The following is a 21072-nucleotide window of genomic DNA, read 5'->3' on the forward strand; positions in this document are numbered from 1 at the left end:
ATGAGTTTTGTCCTATTTTATGACCTTTTTGCCACAGTTAAGCGAATCACGGCAACGGTTAAGTTAATCATGTGATTGTTAAGCGAATCTGGCTTCCCCCACTGACTTTACTTGCCAGAAGCAACTGGGAAGATTACAAATGGTGATCATGTCACCCTGGGACAGTACAACTGTCATAAATACATGCCAGTTGCCAAGCACCCGAAATTTGATCACGTGAACATAGGGATGCTGCAACGGTTGTAAGTGTGAAAACCACTCATAAGTCACTTTTTTCAGTGCTGTTGTAATTTTGAACAGTCATTAAACAAATGGTGGTTAAGTTGAGGACTACCTGTAAAACATATAATGAACAAGAACAAGCAATATGAGACATCAAAATGGAAAAGAGGAAAAACAAACTTACACCATTTAAAGAAACATTTAAACACCCTTGCCAAATAGCCAGCTCTTTCAAGAATCTTAGAAACACCAGCAGGGTGGGCCTATCTGAATCTTGGGGAATAAACCTTATTCCACAGAGCAGGTGCTATGAAAGTGAACGTGTACTTTCAGGACCCAACAGCTTTAGTTAATCAAAGGAACCCAGAGTATGCCAATCCTGCTAGATTGAATCAATGAGGAAGATATGGCAGACAAATGGTTCCTCAAGTAATCGGGCCCCGTGCCATATAGGGCTTTATAGAATAACAACCATTACCTTGAATCACACTTAGAAGCAAACTGGCAATCACTGCAGAGAGCAAAGCAAGGAAGTTACATGTGCATGCCTGCCTGTGCTATTGCATTTTAGATCAGCTGTAGAGCACTTGTGGTAGTCAAGTTATAAGATGACCAAGGTGTGACTACATGTCTGAAGAATCACCCAATTTGGGAAGAGGCACAACTGGCACACCAGATGAAGCTGTACAAAGGCCTTTCTGGCCATTGCTGTCACCTTCTCATCAAGCAGGAGTTGTAAATTCAGGAAGACCCCCAGATTGTGCACCATCTTTGAACAGGCTACACCATCCAATTCAATCCTACAAAGACTAAGGAGCTGTGGATTTTTGAGCCACTCACAGCCACTTTGTCTTGGTAACATTGAATTAGAAATGGTTTCTATTCATCCAAAACAAGCATCCAGATACTTGGACAGAATACGGTCAGCTGCCTCGGCTGGCCAAAGGGTCAAAAGATGACTTTGAGTATCACCAGTGTACTGTGTACTGATGTACAGTGTACCGATGTAGCACGGTATATGTACTGATTTCACCCAAAAGGTTCCACAGAGATGTTGACTAACAGGGAAAGAAAGTAAAACTCTGTGGCACCTCACAAATTAGGGGGCTAAGACACAATCCCTCCCCCCATCTGATATTGGCCTCAGATAAAGAAAGAAAACTACTGAAAAATGTGTCCCTAATCCATGGAGCAGAATCAGAGAGTTATTGTGGTCAGCAATAGCAAAAGCAGCTGAGAGATGTAGGAGCACATCTTCATCTTGCTTCTACCACAAGTGGAAGTGCAGCCAACTGTCTCAGTACTAAATTTTGCCTGAAGCTTGACTGAAACCGGTCTAGATAATGCAGTTCCTCCAGAATTCTTATCAACTGCAGGCTGACCACTTTTCAAAATCCTTTCCCAGTAAGTGAAGGTTTGAAACTGGATGAGAGTTATGAAAACACAGTGCCTCCGAGGATAGTCAGTTGAGGAGGGGCTCTATGCCTCTTTCAAGGCAGGTAATATTTCCTCCTTCAAAGAGACCAACACTACATCATATACTACACTACAGGTCACCTTGTCTACATTTTTCTGACACAGGAGGTGCTTAGATCCAATGAACAGGTAGCTGAACTGATACCACAGAGAACTCTGTTCATTATCTCAAGAGTCCGTGATTCAAACACATCCCAGATCATACTATTAAACTATGTCTCAGACACCTCTGCAGCCCTACCCAATGACAATCCAAGTCAGAGCAAATCTGAGAGTCTTTATCTATTAGATAGTTTGAATAATAATCCTCACAGCAGCTCAACTTCCAAGGGAGGTATGGTATATCCTTTGTTGGCAATTTCAGAGGTCAAACGTTTTCTGTAAGTCTTCACAAGGTTGGCACACACTGTTGCTGGTATGTTGGCCCATTCCTCCATGCAGAGATCTCCTCTAGAGCAGTGATGTTTTGGGGCTGTTGCTGGGCAACACGGACTTTCAACTCCCTCCAAAGGTTTTCTATGGGGTTGAGATCTGGAGACTGGCTAGGCCACTCCAGGATCTTGAAATGCTTCTTACGAAGCCACTCCTTCGTTGCCCGGGCGGTGTGTTTGGGATCATTGTCATGCTGAAAGACCCAGCCACGTTTCATCTTCAATGCCCTTGCTGATGGAAGGAGGTTTGCACTCAAAATTGCACAATACATGGCCCCATTCATTCTTTCCTGTACACGGATCAGTTGTCCTGGTCCCTTTGCAGAGAAACAGCCCCAAAGCATGATGTTGCCACCCCCATGCTTCACAGTAGGTATGGTGTTCTTTGGATGCAACTCAGCATTCTCTCTCCTCCAAACACGACGAGTGGTGTTTCTACCAAACAGTTCTACTTTGGTTTCATCTGACCATATGACATTCTCCCAATCCTCTTCTGGATAATCCAAATGCTCTCTAGCAAACTTCAGACGGGCCCGGACATGTACTGGCTTAAGCAGGGGGACACGTCTGGCACTGCAGGATCTGAGTCCCTTGCGGCGTAGTGTGTTACTGATGGTAGCCTTTGTTACGTTGGTCCCAGCTCTCTGCAGGTCATTCACTAAGTCCCCCCATGTTGTTCTGGGATTTTTGCTCACCGTTCTTGTGATCATTTTGACCCCATGGGGTGAGATCTTGCGTGGAGCCCCAGATTGAGTGAAATTATCAGTGGTCTTGTATGTCTTCCATTTTCTAATTATTGCTCCCACAGTTGATTTCTTCACACCAAGCTGCTTGCCTATTGCACATTCAGTCTTCCCAGCCTGGTGCAGGTCTACAATTTTGTTTCTGGTGTCCTTCGACAGCTCTTTGGTCTTCACCATAGTGGAGTTTGGAGTGTGACTGTTTGAGGTTGTGGACAGATGTCTTTTATACTGATAACAAGTTCAAACAGGTGCCATTAATACAGGTAATGAGTGGAGGACAGAGGAGCCTCTTAAAGAAGAAGTTACAGGTCTGTGAGAGCCAGAAATCTTGCTTGTTTGTAGGTGACCAAATACTTATTTTCCACCATAATTTGCAAATAAATTCTTTCCAAATCAGACAATGTGATTGTCTGGATTTGTTTTCTCATTTTGTCTTTCATAGTTGAGGTCTACCTATGATGACAATTACAGGCCTCTCTCATCTTTTTAAGTGGGAGAACTTGCACAATTGGTGGCTGACTAAATACTTTTTCGCCCCACTGTATATTTATAAATAAATAAATAAATAAATAAATAAATAAATAAATAAATAAATAAATAAATAAATATTTATTTATTTATTTATTTATTTATTTATTGGTTCGATTTACATGCCGCCCTTCTCTGGAGACTCAGGGAGGCTTACAGTGCGTTAAGCAATAGCCTTCATACTTTTTTGTATATACCTGCTTAATAGGGCTTTCGCCCACCCCCCAAGCGGTGTTCTTTTTTGCTACATGATACATATTAAGTATGTACATAAATAAATAATCATAATATAATTAAATTTATATAATTAAATAATTATAGAATATATAGAATAGCAATCTATAAAAATTGGAAACTATGTAAATATGAGTGATGCCGATATTGGAATGCTGCAAAGAGTGGAAAGGTGGTGTAAAGGTTGAAATATGTTTAATAAAAATTTAATTTAAAAAAATAAATAAAAATGGTTCCATGAATGCAGGACCAAGGAGTATAGTAAAGACTAAGAACTAGTAAGTACATTAGTTCCTTGGAACCTCTCCGAATAACAAGTGAGGAAAGCACCCACATGAATCCTGGAGACAAAGGGATCATCTTCCTCATAACCTGCATGTAAATATTTAAAGACAATATGTTTACAAACCTAACTTTCTAATCCGTTTCAGAAATTGCCTATTAACTATTTTAAAGCTATTAAGAGACCTTTGGAACAGTTGGAAAGTCTTCAAGTATGAACAGAAGAAAAATCAATTATAAGTTTAAGAAGTGAAGAATTTGAAATAATCAGCAAAAAAAAAAGATTTTAATTTTTTAAATAAAAATTAAATAAGTTCTAAGAAAATCAGAAACAGATTAAAGGTCTAGATAAATTTGCAATGTCATTTTTATTATAAGAAATAATAAAAATAAACTATACAAAATAAATAACTTCTTGTGGGGAAATTTATCTTGGCTATTCTGGTTATTGTACGTCATAATAAAAGATAATCTTTGATGTTACAAACTGGTTACTAGAGGGATTAAAGAGTCTAAGCCAAAAATATGCACCTAATGTCAGTTAATACTGGGACTTACAAAATGACAAAAAGTTTTTTCATTCAACATAGTAAATTTCTGAAGAATGAAGCTGGAAGTTAGCAACTACAATATCAGAGCCAAGGTGGCGTTAGAGTGCAGTACTGCAGGCTACTTCAGCTGACTGTTAGCTGCAGTTCAGCAGATCAAATCTCACCAGCTCAAGGTTGATTCAGCCTTCCATCCTTCTGAGGTGGGTAAAAGGAGGACCCAGATTGTTGAGGGCAATATGCTAACTCTGTAAACCGTTTAGAGAGGGCTGTAAAGCACTATGAAGCAGTATATATAAGTCTAACTGCTATTGCTATTGCTATTGCTATCAACACTACGAGAAATGAGGTCTACTTCTATGGGTTCATAGCACATCTATGTTAATAAAGACAGATCTGGAACAAATTTTGTATCACAAGATAAAGAAACTATAGAATCTGAAACTACAAATGCCAGACTAACAGACTAATTTGAAAAAGAACACTTTTCTGGATGAAAGAAACTGGCTGATTTTAAAAATCAAAAGAAAAATATAAATGACAAATCAAGAGAATGAGCTGGAAAATGTTTTTTTATTGGATTTACAAAAGAGGCTTGCTAAAACCTTAGAGAAATCTGAGTGCTGGGATAAAGAATTGAAATCAAATGCTATGGCAATATATGATTGAATTAAAATTAATATTGTTAAAAGTAAAATGAAGGAATATAAAGTTGGTTTATCTGATCATTATTAAAATAAACTATTTGTGCAACATTCTGACAACCATATATGGACTTTTTGCTGAAACCAGGATTGAAAAGCTGATGTGTCATGGATTTGCTCATAAATAAGGAATGGAATATGGGAGGAAGAGATAACCTTGTAGGGTATGAAAAGTTATTAAGTTTCTTTGTATTTTCAAACTTTGTAAGATTGAAAGTCACTTTATATATTTATTTTGTTTTTCTTCATTCTCCTTTTTCTGCACTTTCTGTTTTTTCATTCTATTTTCTATTCTATTGTATTAGTTTTTACCACTATAAATAAAAATATTTTTAAAAAATGGCACCGTGGCTCAGCAGAAGTTTCAAGGTGCTCTCTTTATCCAATAGGGACCAGGTGAACCTGAACAAGGCTGTTAGATGGATATCAGTAAATATAATAAGGCTGAAGAAATAATGCATTTTGTTGCCTTTATTGTCAGAAGGTAATCTCTAATATGGGCTCTGACCCATGTCCAATCAGACTCACTTCTACTCTTCCTCCAATGCTGCTTCAGACTTCTCTTCTGGTGTTTCATTTTCCAGATCTCCTTGGTAAGCCAAGGTGCACCCTCATTTGGTACACAAAGTGGCTGCATAGAGGTGATAGGGTCCAAGATCCAAGTCATCTGCCTATTTCAACAAGCTACCAGAAGCTCAAATGAACTGCCCACCAGATCCTCACAGAAAACCCCAAGCTCCCTCTGGAATTGCACTGGGTCCAACAATGCCTGGAGTGGTTTTTGCCTTCTCTTAAGAGAAAGGAGGAAAGAAAAAAACTGCCAATGCCAAAGATCAATAGGAAACCATCATTATTAGGATAGCCCATTCTTCTCCCTAATCAGAATTAACTATTGTGATAGTGAGTAGAAGTGTCAAGAACTTAATTTTCCCTTGCTAAGAGCAGATGTCAAGGGAATGGAATGAAAGAAGCCACCAGTAATAGCAATATTGAATTTTTTAGCCTAATATTCTAGATATCAATAGAATCCATGCAACAAATGAGTCAAATAAACGGGTTTCCTTTTAGGAGGTTGCCAGTATTTTTAAAATCAAGATTAAACAACAAATATAAATCAATCACTGGCATCTTCATTCATTTTAGGAATAACACACTAGTTGCATTTTCAAAGGACTTTGAAAGAGTGAGGTCTTAACTGTTTTCTAACCTACAAACAGAGACAAGGCCATCTTTTTTTGGAGGGGAGGGGAATAAGCTGTTACACAGTAGAACAACTGCCACCATTAAGGTGTTTTATTTCTGAGTTCCACCTTGCTGACATTCACTAGGTGGAAGTACCTATAAATGTCATCTATTTGATTTTCTTATTGGACTGGCAGAATTCTCTTTGATTTAACAGCTTTGCAGATACAAACACCTAGCCGTAAGATAATAACCAACAACTTAGACTTCATCCAGAAGCCAAATAAAATCCATGACGCTCCCACAATATAGATGGCAAATGATAAAACAGATAGAAACTGTTGATAAGTGGACTATTACATTTTGGATCAAATTAGTTTCCAAATATTTTTCAGTGGCAGTCCCATGTAACGAGCTTTGTAAGAATCTAGTCAAGAGATAATTAACTTTGTAGTAATCTAGCAAGAGATAACAGGGAATGAGTGACAATCAATAAAGCTTTCTGTTCCAGGAATAACCACAACTATCAAAGACTCTCTTTCATTCCACCTACTATCATAGATGACATGACTCCAAGACAATCGTCTAGACTCATGATGGCGAACCTATGGCATGTGTGCCGGAAGTGGCACACAGAGCCATGTTGCCTGGCACGCGTGGCGTCACCCATTCCTCTTCCGGGTTCCTGGGGCACACATGCGCACCAGCCAGCTAGCCTGCTGGTTACTGGTGGACATGGGCGCGCAATGATCAGCTGGCCTTCACGTGTGCAGAAGTGGCCAGCTGTAGGTGCGCTCTTAGCGCAGGGGTGCACCGGCCATGCAGTCGTCACCCGCATGCAGCTCCGGGACATCCAGCCCTTGCCAGCCAGGAGTGCTGCTGCCAGTCGCTCCCCTGCGCCCACCCGCCTGCTTGCCTCGTCACCGCTGCAAGGAAAGGCCCCGAAGCTGCACTGCCTGGGATCCACGTGGGCTGCCGCAGGGGGAGACCAGGTATGGCTGGAAGGTGTCCAGAGTGCAAGGCTGGCAGGAGGAGAAGCCCACACTGCCTCTTAACCGGTGCGAACGACCTACCGCTGCCGCCCTCTCTGCCCTGCCGGCTAATCCTGCCACTGCCAGGGAAGCGGCAACGCAAGAACCACCCCCCCTAGGGGCAAAGGGGTGGTGGTGGCAAGGATGGGCGAGCCGGGCCTTCCCTGTCTCTCCGCACAAGCAGGCTTCTAGTGTGGCCCCAGGCCTGGGGTTGGGATTGAAGCCCCAGCACGCTATCCTTTCCGCTGCCACCCCATTGCCCCCGCCGCCGGTGCTTCTCATGCTACCAGTTCCCTCTCAGTGGCAGGAGCAGCCAGCGGCAGGCTTCAATCCCTCCCCCAGAGGCCTGAAATGCAATGCACTTTTTTGGCCACCTCACACCCCATTTTTGGATTCAGAGAGGAAAGGGTTTTTGGGCGGCAGTGCTGAGATCCCCTCCCCAAATCAAAAAAGTACATTGAGTTTCAGGTGGCAGATCTGGCCAGGAGGAAAGAGAACGTGAGTCTGCAGAGAAGGAGGAAGAAGGCGCACAGTTCTGCAATGTGCACTGGAGAACCATGGAGGAAAGCCTTTTCGGGCAGCAGCACTGCAATCCCCTCTCTGAATCCACCCAAAAAGACTTTCCTCCGTGGTTCTCCAGTGCATATTGCAGAGCCGCACGCCTTCCTACTCCTTCTCCGCAGACTCACCTTCTCTTTTCTCTTGGGCCAGGAGCAGAAGCCGACCACCCTCTGCCTGGGTCATCTGAAGAAGGGGCAGGTAGAGCGGCTAGCCGCTTTGCCTTATGCTCCCTGCGCAGCGCCTGAAACTGCCAGCACCCATAATGCAATGTGCACCCCATTTGCGCATGTGCACATGACCCTCTCCTCCATGCATCCGCCCCACACTGAGCATGCGCCCCTCACTTTTTCCAAGGTGCGTCTCTTACCGGAGGACAACCAGATACTGAACTGTTCCCTGGCGAGACAGCCAGTTCAGTATCTAGTTGTCCTCCGGTAAGAGGCGCACCTTGGAAAAAGTGGAGAGGGTCATGTGCGCATGCGCAAATGGGGCACACATTGCATTATGGGGCTGGCACGCGCAAGCGTGCTCAGACTTTTGGCATGCAAAGCCAAAAAGGTTCACCATCACTGGTCTAGACTGTATTGCTGCTCTGTAATAGGAAGGCCACCAATCAGTCAAAGATGGTATTCCACCAGAGAGAGATGGCTTCTGGAGGACTGTGCCAGGACTGAGCCTTAACCCATACAGATCTTTCCGGCTACAAATCCAGATGCTGAATGCAGATGGCTCAGAAGGATACTATAGTAGATGGCACTGAACACTGCCAGGGAACCAATTGGTCACCAACTACTCTCTCCACCACTCAAATCTCCCTTGTAATCATCAATAAGCACGACCAGGTTTTAGTCCTGTATTTTGAATAGACTAAAAAGGGCCCATAATCATTTTCACTCTGTATGCACACATACATTCACACAGCATATGCAGTATAGATTTAGCATTCAAATATAGGTTTCTAAGTAAATGATGTGTATTCAAGTCACAGAAAAGGAATTATCAAGAGAATGAGAAAAAGAATTGGTGATAGGAAGAGACTAAGAAGAAATCCACTGATGGGTGACATGCTCATTTTTTATATATAAGCAGAATTTGAATAGCTGCCCATCAAGACTACCAGAATCATAAATATAGTATAAACTGTAAGACTATAAACTAGATACATAATACTATAAACATATTGTAAACACAATTCCTATGGAAGGTTTATATGATTATCTAAATCAGGGGTGTCAAACTCAAGGCCTGCAGGCAGAATCCGGCCTGCAGGGTGCTTAAAACTCGCCTGTGGGGCCAGCCTGGAAGCAAAGGACAAGCCCGCAGTGCCTCTGGCAGCCAAAACAGGGTGCGGGGAGGCCGCATATGGGCCCCCGGCACCCAATTTTGGCCAGCACGGTGTTGCAGGAGGCGTCCGTCCCTTCTCCCCTCCCTCCTGGCTGGCCCACAGAGAACAACAACAGTGATACGGCTCAGTTCCCTGATCTAAATGGTCCCTTCTATGGTTTACTTCATCTGTCCTCTTCTGACAAGTGAAATTAAATGCATGCATGTATTTATTATCCACATGCATAACAGTAGGCCAACATATATTGCCTTACAAAACTTGGTAGTTATGGGGTCCTAATAATATAATTTCTCTTGTCTATTTTAGTGAGAAAATTGCAGTCCCCCAAAATAAATTACCTTTGCATATTTGGCATACATCTGTTCATCCAGAGGAAAACTCTGAACATTTCTTTCATCTCTGGCATGAAAAGTACCAAGCTTGACCCATTTATTTGTTGGATATCTAGGAAAACAATGTATAAAAAATCAGAAAGCACAATGATTTTATGATTAAATAGCAAATAAGATACTTCTTAAAATGTCATATAAATTATACAATGCTTTCTACTTTACATATGAGATCATCATCATCATTTTAGCCATTGTCTATCCACCGCAGGATGAAGGCCTCTTCCACATGTTTTCAACCAATACAGTCCTGAACTTTCTTTTGCCAATTTGACCCGCAATACTTGCTGATGTCATTCATCCATCTTGTTTTAGGTCTCTTTCATGGATACTTTTTATCAAGTGGGATCCATTGTATGACTGCCTTGGTATACCTGCCATCAGTTCTTCTTGCTATGTGACCAGCTCATTTCCATTTCAGTTCTTTCACTCTCTTGATGATATTATATACTTTTGTTTGTTCTCTAATCCATGTGCTCATCTTGTAATGCCGGGCGTGTATCTTTCCATGGCTCTTTGCGCACCTCATAGTTTTTGTATTGATTGTGAGGTTAATGCCCATGTTTCACCGGCATATGTTAGAGCACATATTGATTAAAAACTTTTCTCTTCAGGAATAGGGGCATAAGTTCTTGAACTTAGTTTGTCGAATGCCTGCCAACATGCTGTTCTATTTCCTTTGTTGTATCACTTTCCATTGAGTCTGCCAAGGTATAAGTAGTGGTCTACTACACCTAGTTCTTCTCCAGATATATTTTTTTTTCTTTCTTTGATGAATTTATTAAACATAACCTGGATCTTTTTCAGGTTAATTTTGGTTCTCCTGCTTTGCATAGCTCTTGTATGTGTCTTTGTAGCTCTTCTGGGTCTTGTGAGAAGAGAACAACATCATCTGCAAATCTTAAGTATCTTAAATAGGCGCCATTGATTTTTATTTCATCTTTTGTCAAGTCTAGTTTGTGAAATACTTCTTCAAGGCAGGCTGAGAAAAGGATAGGTGACATTGTATCACCTTGTTGTATATCTCATTCTATGTTGATTTCCACTTTTAAGATCATTAAGGCAAATTGTTGCCATTGTTTTTTCATATATTGATTGTAGTAAGTTTATGTACGTAGTGTTTACACCTTGGTTGAGCAATGCATTAATTATTGCTTGCTGGAATACTGAGTCAAACATTTTTTTGTAGTCAATGAAGGCCATGCACAGAGGCATGGTGGTCTTGTTGTACCTTTCAATGGCTTGCTAAACAACCTGGATGTGATCCATTGTGCTGCAGCCACTTCTGAATCCTGACTGCTCCTTTGGCTTGCATCATTTAATGTTCTCAATATTATTTTTGCTACTGTTTTCCCGAAAATACAACCTACCCCGAAAGTAAGCCCTAGCTTGATTTTTACACATGCGCTCTACCCCCCAAATAAACCCTAGTTAAGACCCCACCCACTGCAGGGTGCATGGGGTGGGGCGAGGCACATGGATAAAAAATTAAGATAGGGTGGGGATGGAAGGTAAGGGTGCCCTACTTACCAGGCCTTGCACACCCTGACACCTGCCTTGCTGGCCCACTATCAGGTTTCGATGCTATCTCAAAATACTGATACACAATTTTTCTGCGGCCGCTTGCCACCACTTACGGGACATCGTCCCCGGTCTCCATTATCGGCTTCAGAAGCCTTTCCCAAAGGGCCTCTGATGGCGAAATGGAGGCCAGGGGCGCCATGCTCGTCAATCCAGAGCCCGTTTCTCAGATGCAGAGGCCTTTCTTGAGGCCTTCTGATAGTGAAACAGGGACCGGGGGCGACACGCACAAGTGGCAACAGGCGGCTGCAGAAGAACTGGGCTGGCAGCCGGCTCCTGCTGAGCGGGGCTGTTGGTGCTGCTGCTGCGAGGTAAATCAATGGAAGAAACCCTCCAAAAATAAGACCTGGTGCCTTTTTGGGTGGAAAAAAAAATAAAAGACCAGTCTTATTTTCGGGGAAACACAGTATTATCTTGGTGAAAACCATGTAGATAACTGAAAGAAGGCTTACTGGACGATAGTTCTTTAAATCATCTTGGGCCCCTTTCTGGTGTATAAGAATCACTTCAGCATTTTTCCATGCATCAGGTATTTTTTTTTCTCTGAGACATCTCAAGTATAGTTTTGCTAGTATCCTGTGTAAAGTGTAACCACCAGCTTTCAGTATTTCAATTGTAATGCAATCATTTCCTGAAGCTTTGCCATTTTTCATTGATTTTATGGCACTTGATACTTCCTCCACTAGAATATCTGACATTTCCTCTTTCGTGGGTGTTGTTACTTTTGAGTGATCTTGATCTTTGTATAGCTCTGAATAAAATTTTCCAATTATTTCTAACATTTCCTGTCTTGTTCTATACACAGAGCCATCTTTATATTTTAATGCAAAAACCTTCTGTCTTGTATTTATAAGTTTGCATTTTACTCTATTAATCCCTTTGTTTTCTTCAATTGCCTTTTTCACAAGCTTCACATTAAAGTGACGCATTTCTTCTTGGATACATTTTCTTATGGTCTTTCATAGTTCAACGTACTCCAGTTTATTAGTGAAACTTGCGGGATTATTCATTGTCCATCATGTTTTCATTAAATCAATAGTTTCATCAGAGATTTTTGACTGTACAAAAATCTTTTCCAGCAGTGCTATAGATGTAGCAGATTCAAGGATATTTTTGACTATTTGTTCATTTTGGTCCATAATGTTCATCTCTTCCAAATTTCGCAATAGAGCAAAGCGATTTGACAGATTAATCTCAAAATTCCTGTTCTCCTCTAACAGTTTATCACTCTTTATTTTTATTTTTTGTGATGTCTTTATCATTTTCATACATTCCTTTTAACCGTCTATCTTCACTTTAGCTTGTACCATTCCATGGTCATTTCCAATGTTAAAACGATTGATGACAATTGCAGAATATGGTTGTATCACTTGACATGATATAGTCAATTTCGCTTGTCCAGCCCAAATGGACTCTTCCATATCCATTTTCTGCTAGCTTTTTTTCTTGTAAAATGAGTTCATTACATAAAGTTCCTGTCCTTCAGCAAAATCTCCGTTTCTCCTGTTTCCACTAAAATAAGACATCCCCTAATAAGCCCAAATGGGCTTTTGAGTGCATGCAATAAAATAACCGCCCCCCCAAAAATATTTAAATACATGCACAGCCGGTCCCCATTTCCTCTGGTTTCCTCCATGCGCCCCAACATAAGACCTCCCCGAAAATAAGCCCAAGCGCTTATTTCGGGGTTCAAAAAAATATAAGACAGGTTCTTATTTTCGGGGAAACATGGTACTACTCTGTCGCCTCTATTATCTCTTTCACCACTTCCATACAGGCCAGTTGCTTTTTCTCCAGGTATTGGTTCTTCCTATTCTTGCATTAAAGTTACTCATTAGTATTTTGTATTGGCATTTTTTTTTGTGTTGAAGGCAAGCCACATCTGATATAATTATGTGAAATTAAAATGGAAAGCACTTAAGGCAGCCCGTTAGCCTAAATTTATTATTTTTAAAAAACAGTTCAGTGTAACCATAATAAAAACTAGCTGAAGTCTTATTCCCTTGTAAAGGATTCAATTTTTTTCTTCAAAAAAAAAAAAAAAGAACTGTAAATGTGAACTTGTTAAAAAAAATCTGAATATTAAACTTTAAATAAGCATGCTAGATTTCTCTGCTAAAATCATGAACATTGTAAAAATTATGAAATTACAAATACTGAAAATGACTTTCAGTTTCACTAAACTTTGTGACAATAAATTCTACAATTGTATTCTTATCATGAAACATACCTGTCACTGATAGACACCAAAAAATCCTTGGGAGTAGATGAGAATAATTCATGATTAGCAATATCCAGCTGTTTTACTTGTATGGGTTCACATAATTCAACAACAAACCTTCAGGACAGATAAAAAATACATTATGAACTGCAGGTTCAAAGCTATTTCTCAAAGAACAGGTAAAACTATTGACTGAGCCAATAACCATTTTATGGCAATTGATCCCAGAAATGTGCTTCAAAATGATATGAAAAATTTCTCAAGTCCATTAGTCATTGCTTTTCATACAAAGAAAGCATCAGCAATACAATAACAATCACTGTGCAAAATAAGGCTTAATAACAATTTATCAATATAAGATTATCTTGGGGACATTTTAACTGCCATACCACTTTCTTCATTCTCTTCACTGCCAATTGATCAAGGAGATGCATGTGTTCTACAAAGAGTATGCATGCTTTCAAATAAACTCTTTTTTCTCTCATAAAAGTGGTTATGGGACTGCAGAGCTAAGAATACTTCAAGAAGTCAAAAGGTAGTGCTGAATAGGTTCTTTAATGAAGAATTCTGAATAAAGATAAAGCCAGTTACAACTTTCCCAAATCTTAACTATAGGGAATTTTAAATACTTGGATTGGAAAATATATGGGATTCCCAAGTAGATTGTCTCATCACTACAGGCAGATTCTTAGACTGAAAAATACCAGGATTATATGCAAATTTTTTCCAACAAGATCACCCAAAGTGTGACATTGTCAGATGATAGGCCCCTCAAGTGGGATGGGGCTCCAATTCTCAAGAAGAATTGAGGAATTTTGGAGCATTAACAATGTTAACGATGTGGCAAGATTAAAATGTTCTGATTTGTAATGCTCCTTTACTCACAACCTGGCAACAGAGATTAAGGGAGAGGGAAAGTGGAGGGATGATTGGAATGTATGGGGAGCTGGAAGGGAGGTAAGGAATTTATGTGAGCCATTTGAAGCCTGGGAAAATCCCTACACTTCAAGGTTGCCTCATGGCAACCTTTCGAGAGACGCAGACTGTTTCCCAAAACAAAATGATTGAACTGGATTGATGGACATTTTTTAAAAAAAATTTGATTTATATGCCGCCCTTCTCCGGAGACTCAGGGCGGCTTACAATGCGTTAAGCAATAGCCTTCATACTTTTGTATATTTTATACAAAGTCAGCTTATTGCCCCCACAAACTGGGTCCTCATTTCACCTACCTTAGAAAGGATGGAAGGCTGAGTCAACCTTGAGCCTTGGAGAGATTCGAACCAGCAGTAATTGCAGGTAGCTGTGTTAATAACAGGGTGCTTAGACCACTGTACTATCAAGGCTCTTGACAATGGACATGGGATGGTCCTGTTTTGCCCCCGTCTCCACCCACACACAAACACAGCCAGCCGAGGGTTAAGAAAGCAGTTGGCACGCACACAGGTTGTTATCAGAAACTTGGCAGCAGTACGAGCACCGACTCCCAAGTGCTTTTACTTCAATAAACGGAATATCCCTTCACCAGATAAACAGAAATACACACATTTTATAAATAGTCCAGTTCCAAACAAGAAACCTTTCGGCAGCTTTAAGCGTTGTTCAAGTGACTAGCCAGAGTTAGTTTTTGTTCGTCACAGAGTCTTAAATGGCCACCACACTCTCTTATATAGCCTCTGGGGTGTGGTCCAGTGACTCAGTTATAATCCCTGGCATGCCTCCTTAACTGCTGCAACCGTTTATCACGCCTTCGTTAGCATGGATCCAGGAATGACAGATCACCTCCCTCACTCTCATCGGAGACACCTGGCTTCTGGCTAATCTCCTCTTCCTCGGCCGGCACTTGAGGCAGTGCCAGAGGGGAGGGGCCTGGAGAGGGAGGCCTGGCCGACTCCTCTTCTTCATGTTCAGAGTCTTCTTCCTCCGATGAGATAGGCTCGGAGGGTGGGGCCACAACAGGCCCGAGGAGGAAAAAGGGGAATTTTAACTATGCTATCTTTCGCACCAAAACCTCAGAACCGGCTTTGCTTCTTACTGTATCTATATGGATCTCATCAGTAGTTATACTCTTGGTAAAATAATGTCCCAGGTGGGTTTTTTTTTTTTTTTTTTTTGCTGCATATCCCAATGGGACAGTTGACATTAAGCCGGTTCTCCCAGTACTAGCCACCTGCATGTCACCAGGAGGCCAACAACCTGAGATGTCGACAGCAGAGAAGGAATCGGAGGAAAAGAAGAAACCGGGAGAACTCCCAGCCTCAGAGGCTCTGGCAATGTTACAAGCTGGAGCAGGGGAGCAACCAGTGGGCGCACGCACAGAAGGCTGAGAAGCTCAAGCAGCAGCCGATGAGCACGAGAGTATGGGTGCCCCGTATCAGGGACTCAAGACCTGATGGGTGACGAACATGGGCAAGGCGGCAGAAGCTGAAGACCCCTTAAGTGATCTCAGGGGTAAATGTGGTCTGAGAGAGCAAGTAGAAGGTGAGGAAGCCAGCCAAGTGGGACGAGCCCACTGAATGGAAGCTCCCAGTCACTACCCACAGTCCATCAATGGTGCAGATGAGGGAGAAGCTTGGCAGCTTGGAGATTCAAATGGCTACATTGCCTGGACCAAGGCAATAGAAACCAGGACAGGAGGAGTGAAATCACTAGTGGCATCAACTATCTCATTTCCCTCTTTCTTGGAGCCAATGGTGCCAACTCTAACATGTGCGGCTAGACCCCTGTGCAAGAGGTGACAACAGCTAAATCTGCCACCCTGCCCCCAGCGTGACAGCAAGCAGTCCCAGCAACTCCAGGGTCAGCTGGGGTCCCTGCACCGGTGCTGGTGGGAGCGGTAGGGCTGCCGCCTGGGTATGTCCTGCTGCAAGAAGAATGGCCACCTCACAGATACTCTGCTTTGATAAGTATCCAGACAACCTGTCCCATTTCCTGCCTCAAGTGTGGCACCATGTGGAGCGTTTCAGAGGTATATATCCAGACAATGCAGCCCAGGTTCATGCCGTCATAGCTAATTTGGAAGGGAGCACTTCAGGGTGGCTGATGTCCCTACATGGTGGTGAGGCTCCAAAGCTGAATAGCCTGGATGTCTTTATGAAGATCCTACGAGAGTGGTTTGAGGATCCCATGGTGGTATTCTGACCTAGGTTCCTTAGAAAGTATAAAGCACAATCTTAGTCCCGGTAAAACCCCTTTTATTTACACGGCTGTGAATTATTGTCATTCACATCCGCAAGGCTTCACAAACAGTCTTTCAGGGGAATGTTTATAAACACCCACCTTATCTCCCTTGGAATGCTGCCAGAGAACTAATTGCCAAATGCAGGGCAAGGCCAAACGTGGCACAAAATCAAACAGAACTTTTCAAAGCTTGAATCAACCAGATGAACTAATTGCTACCTGCAATTACCCGTTCACTCCTCTTTTATGTCTTATGGGAGGGGCCAATCATCTCCAAGCCCTACTCCCAAGTTGACCCTGTTTTCTTAATTGTTCTTGTCTTCTGGCAGCTCTGTGCACACTGGGAACAGGCTCCTGCTGTTCTTCTGCCTCGCTGATATCAGACTCCGTAGGCAGCACAAAACTATAAGATGGCCTTGGCCCCCTCTGCCTCTGATGCAGAGCCCTCGTCCAAGCTTTCCCCAGCCCCCAGGACTGGCCCATGTTCCTCCCCAACCTCCTCACTGTCTGTTATCAGCTCTGCTGGCTGCCGGCGGGCCACAGCAGGTGGCTTGACATGCAGAAGCCCGCATCTGCACCCTGAAACACGATAACCAGCCAGTGATGGAGTACATCCAAGACTTCTACAGCCTGCCTGGCCACCTGAGAGATTGGTTCAAGCACATGCTGGCTTACCCGTTCCTAGAGGGACTAAACAAGGAGCTATATGAGTTATGGTGATGCAGTGGTTAGAATGCAGTACTGCAAGCTATTTCTGCTGACTGCTTGCAATTTGACAGTTTGAATCTTACCAGGCTGACTCAGCCTTCCATCCTTCCGAGGTGAGTAAAATGAGTAAAATGAGGACCCATATTGTTGAGGGCAATATGCTGACTCTGCAAACCACTTAGAGAGGGCTAAGTTAAGCGATATATAAGTATCACAGCTGTCTATCCTGAGGAGTGCCAAACAATTTGCGGACATGGTATCGAGTGGCCACTTAAGTAGAAATCAATTTCATGGAGTACTGCGATCACACTGCGCAAGAAAGCCGACTTCAGAGAGCACCTGAAAAGTGATTAGCTCCTAGACGTGGCAGGAGGGCTGTGCCCATGGTCAGGGCGAAACCTCGCCAAAGCCCAGGAGCTTGCTTCTGCTGTGAAAAGGAGGGCCATTGAGCAGCCAAGAGTCTTGCACTGTGACCCACATCTGCTCCTCCACCACCAAAACAGCCCAAGAGAACCCCCCCTCCAATGAAGCTGAAGGAGAAGGCGTGCATGGGGCAGGTGATCAGGGAGTTCTCAGTCCAGGAGGAGGAGGAAACTCTGACCTCCACCAGAATGGGCCCAGTCTTCTATGAGAGTGAACAGTGAAGGGGCAGATGACCCGATGGTAAGTGGCACCATCAGCCCTATGATGGCCACGATGGAGATTTTGGTGTCCTCGGGAATAAAGGTGGGTTCTCATTGCCCTATTGGACTCAGGGTGCACGAGGTATTTGATTTGCCCCAGAGAGCAGAAAGGCTAGGGATGAGGCTAAGAAACCTGAGACAGCCTATGGCATTTTCCCAGTTGATGGCTCAATAACCAGCGGAGTGCAAGCAACCTGCCTGACTTGGTAAAGATCAAAGCTGGAACTCACATAGTGACGATTCACTTCATTGTAGTCCCCGGGATGACCAAAGCCATGGTCCTGGGGTTAACATGGTGGAAAAAGTGGAACCTGGATGTGAACTGGGGTGAAGACAAGTGGCAGGTGTGAAGGAAAGCCACTGACCAGCAGGGGCTAGTGAAAGGGTCAAGAACCAGCCATGCGCCTACAGCTAGGGAAGTGAAAGCAGAAACCACTAATACACAAAAGGGAGGCGATGAGTTAGAGCCACTGATTCTACGGCAATACCGCAACATAGTGAAGGTGTTTAGCAAAAAGGAATCAGACGCACTCCCACCCCACAGACCCACAGACTGTGTGATCGAAATCATGCCAGGGGTCAAGTTACCTAAACCAAAAATGTACTTGATAATATCCAGGGAGATGCATGGAAGAGCTCCGGGCATTTATACACAGAGAGGGGGTTCATTCAGCTGGCAAAGTCAAGGATGGCTGCCCCTGTGCTCTTCAAGGAGAAGGATGGGTCCCTTAGATTGTGTGTAGGTTACAGGGACTTAAACTGTATTTGCATAGAGAATATGTACCCCTTCCTACTAATGAGGGACATGTTAAGCTATCTGGCCAAAGAGAGGATCTTCACTAAACTGGACTTAAGAGAGGCATATTACCGAGTAAGGATAAGGGAGGAGAACGAATGGAAAATGCCCCCCTGCATTGCTAACAGTTTTGGGTGGTGCCATTTGGACTGCTGGGAGCACCTGCCTTGTTCATGCAGCTGATAAATAAGTTCCTGCATGAGCACCTCTACCAAGGGGTCTTGGTGTACCTGAATGATATATTAATCTACACTATGATCCTAGATGAGCATGGGAAACTGGTCAGAGCGGTATTCAAAAATTACAAAAAGCCCAGCTCTATGCAAACCTGTCTAAGTGCAACTTCCACAAAACCAGCCTAGACTATTTGGGTATCGAATCTCAAAGGAGGGGTGGAGATGGACCCAGGAAAAGTGAAGACAATATTAGAGTGGAAGCCCTCTCAAACCATGAGACAGTTAGTTTCCTCGGCTTTGCAAATTTCTATCACCAATTTATCCCATTTGGTCAAGTAGCCCTGCCAATTACCAACTTGCTGAAAATAGGAAGGGGGGCACAAAACCACCCAGCCTCTGAATTGGTCCCTGGAGTTTCTATAATCTTAGTAATCTTACTATAATCTTAGTAAAAGAATGTCCCAGGAGTTTCTTTTGCTGCATACGCCAACGGAATGGTTGACAGTCTTACTGCAGATGTTGTCATGCAGGAAAAGAAAACACCTACCTGCAGAAGCAGAAATGTAGTTGGAACTTGAAATGTAAAATGTATGAATATACAATAAGACCAATCAACATAGCAAAAAGATAAACTGCACATTGACATCTTAAACATCATTAAGTTGAGAAGGACTGGAATCCAACACTTTCAGTCAGACGATCATACATCTATTACGTATGATAACTGCTTTTATATAAAGAATATAGTAATTAAGGAAATGACTAGATATCAATTAGACTTTGGAGACAATATTTTAACACAATATTTATCCAAGTTTATGCTCATCATTCAAGTTGATGACCTTCATATTCATCCTTACTAATTTCAAGTCCAAATTTATGTAATCAAGATGTGTTCCTTATCTGGGATGTCAAACTTGGAAATAGTAAGGAGGAAAGTGTAGTTGCATTTTATGAACTAAGAAACAAAACTGCAGATATTTAACACTATGACAAATATGAACTGTATGTTACTTCAAATAATTATATTAAAACTTTGAATAAAGTTTAAAAAAACATGCTAAGAATGGAAAAACTATAGGTAATCCTTGAGTTATGACAGTTCTGTCAAGACTGCCTTGAACTTTCACCTATATTCCGCTTCGCTTGCAGCTTAACAAAGAAGAGGGGGTTGTATTGGAATGCAAGTGTGGAGGTAATGGCATCCAAGCAACATTGGTTCCCGTGAGACAATGCTCCCCCCCAAGGACACCCCGAGCAGATGTTCCAGCATGGTTGGCTGGTTCCCATAACAAAATGAACAAAAGTGATTGGTAGACATAATGGACTGTAGATGGCCCATGTGAAAAGGGGGAATGAACTATGCATACATTTGCACGGGAAGCCCAGAGCTGGTTTCGCTTCTTCTGTGCCAATGTGGATTTATTCAGTAAAGATTATACTCTTGGTAAAATAATGACCCAGGAGTTGCTTTTTCTGGATTTGCCAACTTAGCGACCATTTGAAATTACAACATCCCCACCAAAAGTACTTACGACTGGGTCCAAAAGTTATGTAATTTGCAGCATATCAGCATTGTTCGCACTTAGGAATGACCACGGAGATGTTCTCAACATGCTCCTTTGGTGTCATGCCTGAGAGACCCGTGCTTCACAGGCTCGACTCCTGCATGGCAGGCGGAGAAGTGCCGGTCCAGACTGTCTCCTTTCCTGCTGAGCCCCAGCCTCTCTCACAAGCAGGTGTGGCCTTGCCCTGCTGTTTACTGGAATACTGAACCCACCCGGATTTCATAAATTGTGCAGCTGCAAAGCTGGAAATCTTGGTACACTTCCCTTGCTTGCCAAAAATCACTCCTTAAAAATTGCAAGAGGGGTTTCCAAACAAACCTGCTTTCCAGCTCCATGGCGTTTCTCCCTGTAGCTCAAGATGCTCTTCTTTCGCTGGAGAAATGGAAAAGCTGGGTTGCAAAACAAAGAAACGTGCAGGGAAAAATTTAAACAAAAAAATACATGGGGCTTAAAAAAAAAAAAAAGTAAAATCAGACCTTCCAA

The 21072-nt window shown here is 42.6% G+C and overlaps 1 protein-coding gene across 8 annotated transcripts in view; it reads right to left on the reverse strand.

Moving 5' to 3' along the window:
• SUCO (SUN domain containing ossification factor) overlaps positions 1-21072 on the reverse strand; it is a 455138-nt gene that overhangs the window by 129876 nt on the left and 304190 nt on the right. For all 8 annotated transcript variants that reach the window (XR_015733529.1, XR_015733528.1, XM_060690206.2 and 5 more), the window contains 2 exons: positions 13488-13595; positions 9626-9731 (listed from right to left, as the gene is read on the reverse strand). Coding sequence is in view for 6 of the 8 variants with exons in the window: in XM_060690206.2 (XP_060546189.1) it covers positions 9626-9731; positions 13488-13595 (214 nt within the window). In the remaining 2 variants the exon portion in view is untranslated. The remainder of the gene's footprint in view (positions 1-9625; positions 9732-13487; positions 13596-21072) is intronic.

Source organism: Pantherophis guttatus, chromosome 3 (assembly GCF_059756535.1).
Source record: "Pantherophis guttatus breed Tessera chromosome 3, ASM5975653v1, whole genome shotgun sequence".
NCBI classification, from domain to species: domain Eukaryota; kingdom Metazoa; phylum Chordata; class Lepidosauria; order Squamata; family Colubridae; genus Pantherophis; species Pantherophis guttatus.